Source organism: Xiphophorus maculatus, chromosome 21 (assembly GCF_002775205.1).
Source record: "Xiphophorus maculatus strain JP 163 A chromosome 21, X_maculatus-5.0-male, whole genome shotgun sequence".
Classification (NCBI taxonomy): Eukaryota; Metazoa; Chordata; class Actinopteri; order Cyprinodontiformes; family Poeciliidae; genus Xiphophorus; species Xiphophorus maculatus.
The window spans coordinates 8,387,053-8,403,704 of NC_036463.1; the positions used below are offsets into that span (position 1 = coordinate 8,387,053).

At 39.5% G+C, this 16,652-nt stretch overlaps 1 protein-coding gene across 1 annotated transcript in view; it reads left to right on the forward strand.

The window, feature by feature from the left end:
* ptprn2 (protein tyrosine phosphatase, receptor type N2) overlaps positions 1-16,652 on the forward strand; it is a 147,087-nt gene that overhangs the window by 100,753 nt on the left and 29,682 nt on the right. The window contains exons 12-13 of the mRNA XM_005798577.2: positions 11,465-11,680; positions 14,614-14,817. Coding sequence (XP_005798634.1) covers positions 11,465-11,680; positions 14,614-14,817 — 420 coding nt within the window. The remainder of the gene's footprint in view (positions 1-11,464; positions 11,681-14,613; positions 14,818-16,652) is intronic.

Below are 16,652 nucleotides of genomic sequence, written 5' to 3' on the forward strand. Positions count from 1 at the left end.
CTCATGGTGCGAACAAACCCAACCCTCACATTACTCAGAACAAACTACCTGCCTTTAAAAACATTTTTGAAGATCTTTTTTTTTTTTAACACTGTTGTGTCTGTGCAACTGTGAGTCTCTTTCTGCTTAAGATATAATTGAGGTGACAAGAGAAGTGCTCACATTGATGTTTACTGCTTTGAACTACACAACTGGCAAAGCCTGGGTGGAGAATGAGGCCTATTTGAACAGGTTCATCTGGGAGGAAATCCAGAATGAGATGACTGACACACACAAGGGTTTTAAATGGCTTTAAACCTCTGAACAAGTGATGAGCATGAGACAACAATTCAAATGTTTCAAGTGCAATCCAAGGATGAGACTTTTTCTTGTGTCTCTGAGCTTCATCCGTCTGGAAATGTAGGATTTCATGCAAAAATGTCCAAGGGAGACAAGGGAATCAAGTGTCATTTTTTAAAATGTCTTATCTCAGCCTAAATGCTGTTTCATTTCTGCTGAGAAAAAACTACACTGCAGCAAATAGCAGTATGTTAAAGTCACAATCCAGTATCTGGACAGACAAGATATTCAAACCAACCCCATCTCATCTTCAACTCAAATGAGAGTGCTTTGTTCCATTATAAATGCTATCAGCATATAAATCAAAAACATTTTAAAAATAAATGAGTTAAACCCCAGATGAGGGTGGATGTTTCGCTACCGTGCACACATTTTGTAAAATCACTTCACCAACAACAAAAACAGCTGGAGGATCTGAAAAATGAAAAGAAAAAAAATGTTTTTTTTGTTTTGCATACATTTCTCACCACTCAACAATTCAATGCTCAACCTCCAACGCTTTCCTATATTGAGCCTCAGCAACGGCCTGGCTCACATATTATTATGAATAATTTATTGCAGCCTATTTCAAGGAGGCGAGCAGAACAACTATTTTTGGTGCATCCCATATTTGTTAAGTTTGCAGGTACGCAACACAGCTGTCGGTTTTCTTGTAAAAGGACTGCAAATAACGTTATCTTCTGCACAGATGCAATTTTGTTGTGATTGCTCACAACCCACTTTTATATATGTTCCAGTTCCTGGCAAGCAAAGTTTCTCTTCTATTTGATAAACTGTAGATAAAACAGATTGTATCACCAGGTGAGAGGTCTCCACAGAGGTATGGATGCTCAGATGCACTGTGGATAAGTTGCTATTTTTTGTGATGCAGTTAAGAAATGACAGATGAAAGGATCACTGATGATCAAATCGAGCTTTGAAGCCCGAAGAAAACATTCGGAGAAAACTGCTTGAAGGAAATTAGTCCGTCAACTTTTCACAGGAGTGGAGGGGTTGTTTCTGAAACTTGGGTTTTGTTTCCTTGTAACCAAACAGAAAACAAGTGATTTTACCCCCTCTCCAGTAGTCTTCTTTATCTCTGATGTAAAGAAGGTCTAAAAAACACATCTTAAAAGAGCACATCTTCATCAGTAGAGAACAAGATAATTTTTTCTGTGCTACCAGGATGTAATTTGGTAATTTGAAGGACTGTTTTCTTTTACATAACCAGCCTGTTATTGTGGCCCCAAAGACTTTAGACTTGGATTTGCCCCTCCAAGATTTGAGATGTTACCTGGTCTTAACTCTTAAAGACTTGGGGGTTGATTTAGACTTGCCCCTCTAAGACTTGACTTAGAATCTACCCTTAATTACTTAAACCTTGTCTTGAATTTCCCACTTAAAATACTTGAGGCTTGAGGGATTCTTACATAGCAGGAACACACTTTCCGATTTAATTTCTTAAAATAGAACCACCAATCAATTCCTCAGATATTGTCTGAGGCCTTCATGTGATATTAATAGGTGGACAAAATGAAGACAAACTAGCTGAGGTTTATAATATCTGATCAGACTTTCTGGAGGTCAAGATAAGACTGAGATGTCAGTTCCCATCTCTGCCCTTGCCAAGGCAGTCACTCCTATACTTTGCCTTTTGTTTTTCTGGTTGTCTTATGTTAAAGTGTCAAACTGTGCATAAAACCTCCTTATGAATGCTCTCCAAAGCTTTGAGGAAATGTCATTAAACAAAAATACCTTTATTTTATGCTCTCTACTCAGATTGAACACACACGGAAACAAGGATTTATCCCTTTCCTTTTCCTAACTTACACAGGCATCAGTGGAAATCTTTGCACTGCCATGTCAGGTGGAGTACTTGACCCTGGGATTTGTTCAGCTTTCTTTGCCACTATGGTATGCACCACTCATTCCTGGCACTGCTTCGACAAAGACATCACTTTTCTGTCCTTTAATCTTAAAATAAAAAAATATGTTATGCAGTAAAAAAAAATATAAAGAGAGAGATAGAGAGAGGAACAGGTAAGCCTGGCAGTAAGAGCAGAGATTGTTCTACCTCATGTTACCCTGAGGAGATACTTACAAGAGAAACAGCAGCAATCACTGGAGACCATGGCAGTGACTTGGATGGTTTCCTGAGTACATTTGGATTTTGGTCTTTGTGGGAGCCAATCAATGCATGTCAGACCTCCCTGTTGTGACAGCCATTAGCACTGGTCTCCCCGTGTGATGCGACATGAGTTGTGACATTGTGGTATGCTGTCATTTGCAGATGAGATGTGAAAGCTTCATGCACAGTGAGAAAATGTCTGGAAAAGTATGGAAATTTGATGTGTTGTGTAGGTCAAGATAAGTATGGAAAAATATAAAGCAGGAATGTATTTTCATTTCTGGGTTTTATTACATAAGTTTATACATAAATCCATCTGTAGCCATATAATCTCTGATTTTGACAGATTGTAGGGAGACATAAAAACAAAGTAGCTGTAATCTTTGTATTTATACTATTTTAAATGTGTTAAATTTTGACCGAGAACTCTCATCATGAAAAATAAAGGAGAACCGTGGACACGTAAACATGTTCAGTGTCCTCATAATTGATATATTGAGGGTTGCCACAAAAGAACAGGTGCAATAATAGCTTCTCTCTGGCTCTCCATCCTTGTTGGTACCAAGGGGGCATTTTTATTTGTGCATCCATGGATTTAAGACGAACCTGACAGGAGATTGACCTGGCTGTCTAATATGGGCCATAGTGAAGCAGGATCTCCTCCAGATGGTTGACGTCAAGAGAGGACTGACTTTAATGAGCATTAACTTCTGCAGCTGCTATTTATTTCTCACTTGTAATAGAAGTCACTCACCAGAAGTCACGCAGTGAGTACCATGCATCAATTCTGCATCCATCCTCCACTGCAAAATGGTTTTTCCCCCCCCTCAAACTAAAGGAAAATATTGGAGATAAAAAATGTGCTTCTCTAGCCTGACAGTCTGCCCGTGCCCTCTGGGAGACAGACGGAAAACAAAATCTGAATTCAGAATAATTTCTGTTCTATGGAGATAGGAATGCAAACAGCATGACGTGATGGTTGTCACTCACAGGGTCTTCAAGGAAAAGAGGGAACAGAAGCGTTTGAGGAAACATCTTTTTTTTTTCTAGCTTTAATTTGATGTTGAAAGCATGTGCTACAAATGTTCTGATTGTAGGGTCAGTTAGAGGTTTTACACCCCTGGTTATAGTTTATATATTTATTTATTTAGTTTTATAGTTTATAAAGGGGTGGCGTCCGATTGGGTTGTGGACCTGAGCTCTTTTTTTTTTGTTCTCGCTTTCGCATTGCCAACTCCAGCTGTCACACTGAGGGACAATGGACAAGAGGAGGGGGTGTGTGCTCGCTGAATGGAAAAAATAAACTGGAGAGCACTCCCTCCTCCCCATGACTCGTCATCTGCATTTGACAGGACCCCCGTTCTCCTCTCATCACCGCCCCTTTTCTTTTGCTTTCTCCTTTTCTGTCCCTGAGCGCTCCATAATCCCCCTTTCTCTCTCTCTCTCTCCCTGTTAAGTGCAGCTGTTGCTCTGCTTTGGGGGGCTCTCTATCCCCCCCACCACCTTTTTCTCCTGCCTGATTGCTAATTGGGATAACAGTTTAGTGAGTTTTATCTCCCAAACTTGTTAAAGTTGCAATTTTCCACCCCTTCTTTTTCTTGAGCCACACAGATCTGAAGGGGACAACAGAGGAAATTTCTAATTTTCCCCCTGTGTGTAGAATAAATCTGCCAACAACACTACATGACAACCATGCAACTTTTACCAAATTTTGGGTCTAGATTTATGCCCATAGTTTATGTTACTGTTTTTAATTGAACCATTATAGATGTCAAGGGACCAGCAGGGAAAATAGCTCATTCTTAATTTCCCTTTGGGACAAGCAAAGTATATCTACGTTTTCAATTTGAAATTTGACTCTGCAGTGCAGGGCCACTGCACTGTTTGCCTAAACCACCAGGGCAAAACATAAACAATAGGAATAGCGTTTAAGGAGGTTGATCACCTCGTTTTTTCTCCACGTTGATCTGAAGGAAGCAACAGGGAAAATATCAGATTTCCCCTTCAAACCAGCATTTTACTGTAACCAGCTGTAACATACAGAATGACTAAACTGTAAGAAAATTACAAACAAATACACAAAAAAATGTTAAAAGGACTTTTTCCATCCAAATTTGTAACTTGCCATTTTCCACCCTTTTTTTGTTGTCCATCCGTCCTTCCCCTGCATTTCTGAAACCAACAGCTCCAGTGACGCCCCTCTCCCCAGCAACTCTTAACATTTATTCTGAGGAATCCCGAGGCATACCCACGATACAACGGGATATACATTTCCTCCAGCAAATTCAGGGTCTGCCTTGAGGAGACTTCCCAGAGGGACGTGCCTGGGTAACCTGCAAAGAGCCTCCAAGAGATGAGCTGCCCCAAACTGACTCCTCTATATATGTGGAGGAGGAGTAACTCTATTTCTAACACATGGCACATATCTCATGGCCGTAGGTGGAGGTTGGACCATGGAGGAGCCGGTGGATCAGAGTTTGCAGGGCTTTTGCGATTGGCATTGTATGGCAGCCCGACCCACCATAGACTTTGCCTAAGCTGCCAGGACAAAGCAAAGCAAACAAACAAAAAGGGGACAGCATTTTTAGGGAGTTTTATCTCCAAAGCTTGTTAAACTTGCAATTTTCGACCCTTTCTTCTTCTTAAGCCTCACAGATCTGAAGCGAGAGCACAGAAAAGACTTAGCCAATTACGCATGATTTACATTATGGACCAGGCAATTTCCTTCTTTTTTTTTTTCTCAGAAAGCAACTAATCTCCAGTGTAGCATTCATATACTTTACAACTACTGTACTGTGTGGCAGGCTCTTATTATGGTGCTCACTTCAGCTTTGAATGCAAAAAAAAAAAAAAAAAAATCCCACTTTGAAGTAAAAGAGAACTGCCTTATTCTGAATCCCTGGGAGAGAGGTAGAGAGAGGGGAGAGAGAGGTAGAACAGGGGGGAAAGGAGAGCCTGAGAAAACAGCAATTCACACAGCAAACACAGAGACCCCTGGTAGCTCAACAAATGAGCGACTAGCCCCTGCATCCATTCATATCGGCCCTTTCGGCCCGCAAGCCTATTAGCCAGGCATCGCTCCTTGAACACTCACTGTCGACAACATGTGGAGGCATCGCTATAGCAACCGGTGGATATGACATGTGCAATGGACGGGGGACTCCTGAGCTGCTGAATCTAAGGAGGGGCTCAGCCTTAACTAAATGATGGCAGAAAAAACCCTCTAACCCCGCCACCTCCCCGTCTCTTTTCATTGGCACGGAGGAGCTGAAAGGACTCACTAGTGGGGCTTCTGCACATTCTTGCAAAGCTCGGAAAATCAGGCGGGCATATCCAACATTCTTCTCCCCTTTTTCTTATTTTCTCTGTGTTTTTTTTTCTTTTCTTTTCTTTCTTTCCTCCTTTTTTCTTCAACTATACGTGTTGAAGTGAAGCCGCGCTCTTTTGAGAGGTGGGGGGTGGGTAGGGGGAGGGGGGGGGGGGGGGGGGGGGCGCAGGGATTGATGGGACGCTCTCGCAGGGGGAAGGTTTTGGTGAAATGGACCGAGCTGGGACGCGCACAGACGCTTGTCGGAGCTGCGGCGAGTGTCAGCGGTTCCCGGCGCTCGCTGGAAATACGGAGGCGCGGCGTCAAGTCGCTCACTGCGTGACGCGGCGGCATGGATCTACTAGGTAACAATCTGTCCGAACACACCGCCTGATCGCTCCTGTTTTTGACAGTCTTAATTCATGAAACGCGACGTTAGATGACTTTGGTTTTGCGATTACCTTGTTTAGTTTATTTATTTTTATTTTATTTTTTGTTTTTTGCGAGATTTATACCATTTTAGGAGTCTTTCTCGTGCGGCTTCATTTCATTTTATATTTAATCTTCCTCTAAAAGCTTATATTTCAGGAGAAAGGAAGAGTTTTGAGAGTGCTGATGTTGTTCTGGAGGCAAAGTTTCTGCAGGTCCAGCCTCATTAGCGCCCAGCAGCATGTTCAGAAAGTTTGCAAATGAGAGAAACCTCACATAGAAAATGTGATTTTTAAAATGTATCTTGTGTGCACAACAGAAATAATATTTTATGCTTCAATTTGGCATATATTTCCTGTTTAAAGCTAATCTTTATTTCATTTGAAATATCTACCGCTGTCGTTATCTTTTTCAAATTAGGTCCTAAACACCTCGACATTTTCTAAATTTTTTCTGTAAAAATTTGTGCGACTTTATGGAACATTAAAACTATGAGACTAAATAGTAGCATAAAATCAATTTTATTAAACTCTGCTGTAAGCACATAAAGTCCCCATTTTAACCATGTGGAATAATTAATCAGTAATAGCAGCTGCGGTTGGGAAATCTTGATTTTAAGGGTAATTGTGACTCGTCTCTGCCCGACCTTTTTCTTTATCATTTGAATAATCCAGAGCACCGAAATCCATCTGCCCCCTTGTCTCTTTCCCAGATTGGCTCATTCTCCACAGGGGCAACTTCAATAGAGGGAAGAGGGAGAGGGTAGTTATTGAAATGGGGAGCCGTTTTTTGGATGTAACACACATCACACATAAAGAGTATGTTTAAATCCGTTAGATTAAATATTTTGATGCTCTAATATTCTGAAGAAAACCTTAAAATTATATTTTACAAAAGAATAAGCCTGTTATAATGATCATGAAATAATTAGAAAAAAGTACCAGGGTAGATTTTTAAAAATAATATAGTTAGTTTAAAAAACGTATCGGATATTTTAGGGCTTTTTTTCCTGTGGAAAGTTTTTCTTTAAATTTAAAAAGAAAATGTAAATTGTATTTAAAAATATGAGTAAGCCAAAAAGCTTTCAGGGGTAAGGCAAAACAGGCCCATAATTTTAAATTCTATCCTCATCTTTTCTCCTCCTTTTTACAAGCTATTTGTCCTCTTTTTTTCTCCCCTTTCTGTCTCTCCCTCGTTTCTTCCAGCACGATTACCGCCTTCAAACAGTCTTTTATGCTTCCGTTGAATTTCAAGGCTTTTTGCTCCCACAGTGGAGGTGCTTTTCAGTCGTTTCAAGGTGAATATTTTTCAAGAATAGCCAAAGATAAGAGATCAAAGGGAAAGATTCTCATAAAAGAAAAGAAAAAATGAATGTAAGAAACAATTTAACTTCCAGAGATTTGGAACTTGGGTTCTTAAGCACCCTAATGATATTTGATGGGACATAAGATAAAATTGAGTTTTACATGATACGATTTTGACTTCTGTCAGAATTTGCAGTGAGACAGGAAACAGTTTGTGTTCATCTGCTCACTGAGACAGACAATCCTTTGGATGGAGGCCATTTCTCTCCCCTGCAATCGGGCCTTTTCGAACCCCGCGCTCTGTTGTTTTCCAGCCTCTTAATCCCTGATTGAAACTACATGCTGGAACCTCAGCTTTTGCAATCAACAGCGAACGCTGTCAGGCCCAACACAGCACACTGAACAGAGCCGTCTTGCTAAATCCCACTGGCAGTTATCAGCCACAAGGTCAAACCGGATTGTTGCTGGTCTGAGGTAGAAGTGTCTCATTTCTGGAAATGATAACAAGTTGTAGCAATCCTTCAGCAAGCCTATTAGACCCCCTTCAGGCTAAATGTCAAAGCTCCTCCATTTTCTTTTTTTTTTTCAGATTTTTTTTTTAGCACATCAATCTCTCAGTATTACATGAAGACAATTAGGAGCCTGCTGATGTATGTGTTCGTTGTTTATTGATATTGCCCTTTTTGCAGATGCATAGCTTCTGCAGCTGGGAACATTAGATCAAAATTGTGTGCATAGCTGGCTTTTTCAGAAACCTCCTCTTTTCACGTCAATCGCAGAGACAGTAAGAGTGATTTATGGGGAGGAAATTGTTTTGGGCAAATTGCATCTTTCCTATTTTGAAATCTGGCTCGACAGGACGCTTTGCAATCAGTGAAGAAAATCTTACTTATTCAGCCTCGATTTTTGAGCTTTTGATGTGGAATGGAAGATCGCATGGTGCATTGATTGATTTTTGGGTTTCTGTTAGGTTTGACTAGTTGATTCTAAATACAAACAATCCTGACATGTTTATTTTAAGGATGATAACTCATGACATGTTCTGTAGGTTCTTTTATACAAATGTTTTGTTGGAGAAAATTCAAAACAATATCGTACTTTTGAATCTTACAGAGAATTAAGAATTATCCCAATATATTCTTATCCCAATATATTCATCTGAACAACCTTTATCTGATTTTTATTTTACTCAAAAATAGTGCGTTAAAACATGTGTTATTGGTTGATTTGTTTACATATCCCAAAATGGTGGAAATTCTTTTTTTATGTATTTAATGAGCAGGGGGTTGAGAAAAATCCTATTTTTGACCTGCTGACCACCAGTCAGAACCAATTAAGGATTCTGATCTCTGCCCGATAGATTGGTGCATCTCTAATGTGGCCTTTAGCAGAATATAATCTAGGATCCCACTTTGAGTTAAGCCCATCACCCACCAGGCACCACAGCAGCAAAAATACTGTTTACATCCTGTGCATGTAACAGCTCTTACTAGTAAGCCCACAATTAAATTGACGTTATCACACAATCTGTTTTGCTTGACCCTCAAATTGCTCACCCCACAATATTTATTAAATAACTTGCGTGAATAAATTGTGAAGATAAGACTGTTTCTTAGTCCTACGTGAAAATGCAAGGACGTCTGAAGTGAGCAAGCAGCTTAATTGGTTGTGCTAACAAGCAAACTCACACACAAGGATAAGAAAAATATTAATGAACAATATGCTACTGCATCACATGATGACTCTTGTCATAATGTTAAAACTAAATTTAAATTTTTGGTAGTTTTTTTTACATTTTTAATTATAAATATTTAAAGCCATTTTAATTTGATTCCGATCTATTTAGTTAATTTAAATAGCACCAAATTAGAGCAAATGTCACCTGAAAGTGACAAACAAACAGTTTGTCTGAATGTGAAGTCATTTAAATTTTGGCCCAAATTCAACTCATATCCATGTGTTTCCTTTCAGTTCAATTTAGTAACTCTCATATGCTATTTAAAATACATAATTAATTTAAAATGTCATTAAAGATTGAAAAAATATGATCTGTTATAAAATTTCAAATCAAAATCTGAAAGTAGGTTCATTATTTGCAAATGTTACAACACAGTATTTTAACATCCTTACTCTACAGTAGAAGTCTTCAGTGCCCCCTAATGGTCTGGGGGTTGACAAGTAGCAGCTTAGATTTACTCTGCTTTCTTTTGGCCCTGCTCTAATCAACCACTTCTTAATATTGCTTCAAGAAATTACTGCTGGCCAATAATGTTCTTGTCAATTGAGTCTAAAAACTTTGTTTTTTTCCCTGTTGTTCAAATACATCAAACTAAGAATTCACACCATTTTTCATCTGTTACTTCATAAACCAACACCTTGTACTTTCATGACTGATTTACACGTCAAATAAAGATTTCATGAAGGTTAAGGTTATGCTGGAAAGTGCAAATGAGGATAATCTTCTAATTCACAAATTTTCTGTGGAATATGAACCTACTATCGCTATCAAAAAATAATAATAAACTTTTGTTACATGTCTCAGTCCTTTTTAAATTCTGTAAAGAACTAAGAATGTAAGGAATTTTAGTTCAGTTCAGTTCATTTTACCAGCCCTAAATTACAGGAACAGTTACCAAAAGGTTAGAATCAAATGCAGCCATACAAAATGTGGTTCAGGTCAAATTCAGTCCAAATAAAACCAGTTTATTCTGATACAATTCATGGTTACAGTCACATTCAGATCCAGATACATATATTGCAATTCAAATCTATATTAAAGCTACCCCATTAAATCAAAGTCAGCTGGTCATATGAAGTCAAAGTAAAGTAAAGTAAAAAAAAAAAAAAGAGCAGCTTAGTTTGCTTATATCTTGGGCCAACTCTTCCTTAAATGGGCAATTTCCACTATTGGATGAAGTTAGGTCTGTTTTGTGATATATTTCTCTTTTTTATTATTAATTTTACTTTTTTGACTTTGTTTTTCTTCCAACATGTAAGCTGTTACATGTTCAAAATAAACTAAAATGGAATTAAACTGAATTGAAATTGCTGCTAACAGCTGCTGTTGGCTATCAAGCCCCTCAAGGGAGTTTATGATGACAATTAGAAAGGCACCAATCAATCGGCCAAAGATCTGACTTTTCGATTTTTTATTATTTTGCTGTGATCCCTGATAAGGAGGCCAATTGAACAGAAATGTGTGATCTTTTCCCCAATGCATTCAAACTAAAAAAAAAAAAAAGTTTTTCAGAAAATAGAGGTGGAATAACCTTGCGAAACCATCATTATTTGTTGGAGTCTAATATGACTACCTCTATCACAGAAGCTGAAACACATGTTTTTGTTTGATCGAGTCTTTCTGACCTTGTTCTAGCCCCTGGCAGACCTCAGTAAACAACAACTTGGTATCTGTCAGGAAAAGCCTGATCTCGCTATTACAAAGTATGGCCTTTATGTTTAAAGTGCCATAGTTCCCACAAATATATCTTTCTGGCTGTATTGGCGTTCAGATTTTATTTGAAAGCTTCTTCATTCTTCTGCTGGTGGATGCACTTTAGCCTACCTGTGTGTCCCCTCAGCCCTGCTTTGCTCAGAGCCTAATCCAGCCAACTCTGGACCAGAAGAGCTAATTAAGCACAAGCTTTTCGTATCCCAGCATCCTGCAGCTGCACAGTGCCAGGGTGGCTCATGCCAGCACTAAATGGGGTTGTAAATATCTGTAGTGGGACTCAGACAAGAGACAGCACTGGGCAGAGGTTGGTAATGGGGGCTGACTGAGCCTGAATGCAAATAATGAGGTGGCTATCAGGGATGTCTAATGAGTGGAACCAGATATTCTGTATTTGAAAGTCAAAACAAGCTTCCAGGTGAAAATAAAAAATTCTCTCCTGACATGGAGGGACTGCATCCATGTAAAGAAAGTCAGAGAAGCATAGTTTACTGTTCTGACAGCATGTTCTCTCTGTGTCTGTTCTCCAGAGGGGCAGCCTGACCCAGATCCCCGTGGTGAAAGAGACCAGGGTGGAGTCTGGCCAGTTCCTGCTGCTCTCCGTCCTCTGCATGCTCTTCATCCTGGTGGCGCTGGCCGTGTCCACCACCTTCTTCTGCATCCGCCAGCGCTCACACCTCCACATGAAGGAGAAGCTGGCAAGCCTCGGGACTGACACCAGCCATGACGCCACCGCAGCCTATCAGGTTAGTCCCAGCCCCTTCTCTGTGCTGCCAGCCAATCAGACGCCAGACTAACCATTCTGCTCTCTGCCATTGGTGGAAAACACACTGTGTTCATGTAGAATGAATTATTCTATGAAAGTGTGTTTGGAGACCTCCATCTGTATTTGAGATCATCCGAATTGATCTCCATCCAATGTTTTCTGCCTACCTTTTTGAGGAGAATTGTGTGTGTGAACCTGAACGCATGCGATCGGAAACGTGCCTCCACCCTGACCTATTCCCACTGTTCCTCCAAAGCAGCAGGCGGTCTGCTCCGTATTGATTTTTGCAGGGTTGGGACTCAGCTGTGCCCAGCATGCCACTCCGAACACATTTATCCACATGTCGAGTTAACATTTTCAATGTTTAATCAGGCTTCTGCAGGGCTGCTCTGAGAACGTGTTAACACTTACGACCCCAGATGACTTTTACTGGAAAGAAGAGAAATTAGCATGAATGGGAAATCACACTTTGCCTCACAATTATTAAATTTGAGCTCTGTTAGTGTGTATTTCCTGCTGGCTCTGAGATTGGTGCTCAGGCTTTATACAGGGTGGTTTCTTCTTCACAATATATTTTAAAAAAGGATATTCAATTAAATATCACTATAGTTAGGTAGGTAATATTAACATTGCAACCGACTTTCTCTGATTTATTGCAAATGGGATTATTTAATGTTTATGTAATGTTTAACTACAATGTTAAAACTGCAAGGATTCTAATAGTCCAGCAGAAGAAATATAAAATTTTTGAATGATTCCTGTGTCGAGTCCCTGCTTGTGATTTGGCTTGTTTTTCTTCTCGTTAGTAATCTAAAAAGCGGGGGCAGCAGTGAACCTGTAATCCTATGACCTGTGCTCCTCTTTGTCTCTCCACTGGAACTGACTGTATGCTCCTTTTTCTTCTTCTGTGGAAAAAAAAATTTGTCAGCTCCAGCAGCACAGCACTGGTGCTTTTACAGAGACGCTGAGAGGTGGGATGAGTTATGAGGTGGACCTGGACGCTACCCCAAGGCCAGGGCCCTGGGCACCATTTGATGGCTGTAATCATTAAAGTCTGATGGTGGAAAAGCTGATCCAAAACCAGGAGCTTAGGAATAGGAGAAGGAGGAGGAGACGCTGTGCTCTAAAGGGAAATATCACTGCGATTCATCATGAGATAGCGTGCGCTTTCATGAGGCATTTTCTCTGGCCTGTGCTGTCCTCGTCGTTATTAATTGGGTGTGAAAATTAATTTTGTGGAGAGAAAAGGAGCTGCTTTGCCTCCTCAAAAAAAAGAACAAAAAAAATTCAAACATGGTGGGCTTCGCAGATTATGAATTCCAAATGCAAATATCAAACGAGATCACAGCTCGAGGAAAGAAGCAGGGGGAAAACAGAGCCGGAAGATTGCACACAGTTTTATGATGCTGTGCTACAGGGAGCTAATGTAGGCACCGAGGCATGATGGGAGAAGAGCTGAGTCATTAGGAGAGGTGTGGGGCTTTTAGCGGGAAACATTCAGATATTAATCAGAATAAAGCATTAGATGACTTTTGTTTTAATTATTTATTTGGTTTTCTGCAATGATGGGACCAAAGAAAGGCAAGGGGCAACACAGAACAGACTTTGCAATATGCCTAAAATGAGCATCACGTCATATTTATCACCTTTAGGTGTGTCCCACCCAAACCTCTAAATATAACCACAACCTTATAAAACTCCAAAATTGTTGCTGTAATTTTTAGTTTAGTGCTTCACCCTATAGTTAGAAGTGCCTCTCCTTTGGCCACACTTGTGAATTTGCTGACACTCCCCTGACACAACAGCATGGCATCCTTCATTTTCTTAAAGCATGAATCAAAGAGCAGGGAAAAAGCTGTAATTTGTTTTTGTTTTTTATTATTATTTTATTTGCAAATCTCATATATTTTTTGCATTTTCATATCCAGATTTTACATTTCAACTGTGTGTGTGTGTGTGTGTGTGTGTGTGTGTGTGTGTGTGTGTGTGTGTGTGTGTGTGTGTGTGTGTGTGTGTGTGTGTGTATATATATATACCTAACTGTAGAACTAAGCATGAAGGTTCAATTGTAGTAATTCATTTAGAGAAGTAAGTTGAATAGTTTGATTAAAAAAGACTTGTGTGGATGACATCCCACACATAATATTTATTTATGTATTTATTCATGACAACCACAAATAAATGTCCTAAATAAACTAGTTTATAAAATATAAGCTTTTTGGGGGGTGGGGCGCCACTACAAGTTGATCAGTGGACACCGTCTGGCCATCCAGTTGAAAAGCTTTCTGGAGGCAGCACTGCTTTGCTGTGAGATATTTATATTTTGTACAGTCTGACTGATGGTTGAATTCTGCCTATGTATTTCTATGTTTGGAGGAAAAGGGCCACTCCCATAGATTTTCTTGCCCCTTCAGTGAGTTAGTTGATACAAATTGATTTTCCCCAGTATCTGTCTATTCTGGCCAAATAGGAGTCTAAATGCTCCTATTTGCAGAAATAATACACTCTCTGTAGATGGAAATGTGTGATGTAAATGCAGTTTTGGGCCCATTCTTGAAAAATGGGAGAAAGAGAGAGAGCGAGAAAGTCATTGTGTGGTATTAAGGTGCAGCATTTATACTTGAAAAGGCGCAAGCTTCTTCAGCTCGTGTATTTTTGACATAATTAGTATAATCTTTATAATCCACAGGGATAAGCCATTAATCTACAGACAAGTGAGCAGAGATACAGGATTTTACGAGGTGTATTTATAGAAGTCGGCTCCTCACAGCATAAGGATAAGCATGTAAAATACACCAGCAATTGTTACGTGTATGACAGGGATATGAAATACATGACAGCTTCCAAGGGAAAAAAAAAATTCCTGATTACTCAGTCTTTCCACGTCATGCTCTGTAATCCCTCCCCCTACAGGAACTGTGCCGCCAGCGCATGGCGATCAGGACGTCGGAGCGCGTGGAGCGGCCAGAGACCCTGCGTCACTCTCGCCTCAACAGCGTGTCGTCCCAGTTCAGCGACGGCCCCGTGGCCAGCCCATCGACGCGCAGCAGCACCTCCTCCTGGTGTGAGGAGCCGGTGCCGTCCAACATGGATATCTCCACAGGTCACATGATTTTGGTAAGGCTGACAACATCTCAGTGACGATTTATGGGACAAAAACAGTGTCGAGGAAGGAGACTGGAGTCTGAGGCGGAAATCCCTGAAAATGATATTCTTGGGTGTGAGATGTGGTCAACTTTAACCCAAAGTCAAACTTTCAGTTCAGTTTATTTTTACATAATCTTAAAGCCCTTTACAAGGCATGCAGGTCCAGTTCAAATAAAGATGAAAGACAAATATAATTAAATGAATCAAATTTGTTCAAGTATAATTTAATCATACTGAGATTCCGTCTCATACAGTCCAATTTACAATACAATACTGTCCAGCTGAGTCGATCATGTAATGGCATTTGGTAAAATGTTATCTACCCTTGGAAAACCCGCTAATAGCATCAAGCCACCGAGCATAAATCTGACATGCAGAGCAAGGATGTGATGACACAGGTTGGTGAGAAATCGATTTCAGAATTGGCAAAATCCTTACTATAAGTACAGGACATGAGTGAAAACTGAAAGGAGCAGTGAAAATTAAATGACAAAGCAGGTTTCCTCCTTTAACACTGATAAAGCACTGCTCAGTAGTCATGGGAAAAAAGAGAAGGAGAGTCCATGCACAGGGAAAGTCTGCATGAGAGGATATAAAAGTGGTGGCTAAATAGGATGTGGTTCAGGTTTCACAACTCTGCTGCCATCATTCTGTTTCTACTTTTCAACTCCCTGTCAATGAGATGCCAGAGAAAGTGAATGAAGTTTTCTCTACTTATTTGGAGCATAGAGTTATGCAGTTCTTCCTTCCCCCACATGTTGCTGCACACTGCCAATCAGCTGACTGAAATAAGTGTTTTCTAATTTTCTGGTTCTTATCAAAAGTTATATTAAAAAAATTTTTATTTTGAAATATTCAAGTCAAGACAATCACGATGTGGAAACTAAATTAGCTCCACACTTTGCTCATAGATTCATAATATTTTAGAAACGACTGACTACAGGTTGACTAATTGAGCAGATAGCCTGACTAATTAAGCACCAAATATTAGCTTGCTGTGTTACTCTCTAAATGTTTTTGCTTATGTCTATGTATCAGAGTTAACGTATTAATACATTTTAAAATACAATATTTTGATATTAATTATCTTATGTTGTTATTGTAGAACTAGGAATAATATTTGCTTTTCTAAATAAAAGCAAATAGATTCGTTCTATGGTTTTGCTGTAAAATGTTTAAAAGTATTATTTTTATTTGAGGTAATTAAGTTATAAGAATCTCATTCTAATAATGATAGATTATTTTTTTAAAAGTCCAAATCAGATGGAAATAATGTCCTGATTTTCTTTAGTGTTAAATATATTTGAGGGACCATGTTGAGATCCCTCAAGATTAGATTGATTTTTCTCACGTTAAGTTCTCATGAATGCATCTCTACTTTATTTCTACAGTCGAGATCTAGTCTCACTTTGTTATTTGAAGAATCCTGTTTTCGTTGTTTATTCTTTCATTTCTCTTCCTGCTGTTTTTATTTTGCCTCTTGTTTTTATCTTGGCCCTGTTGCCTCCTTCCACCAACTTTCTTCATCTTTCTCTCAAGTTATCACTCCATCCAGCTCTATTGCTCCTTGTAATTTTCACCTTCCGCTCATCGTGTTTCCACCTGTGCCGCTGCATCTCAGTCCAGGCGTCGCCTCCTGAGATGAGAGCGACAGAAAATTAAATCTCGACACCTATCTGATTTTCCTGATGTTTTTTAAAAAATAACGTGTTCATTTGTGCATATTTTATTCCTGTTTTTCTCCTAAATGAGAAAGCTCTCACAAACACACAGAGGACAGTTTTAATTTTGTTCAACTTTCATTC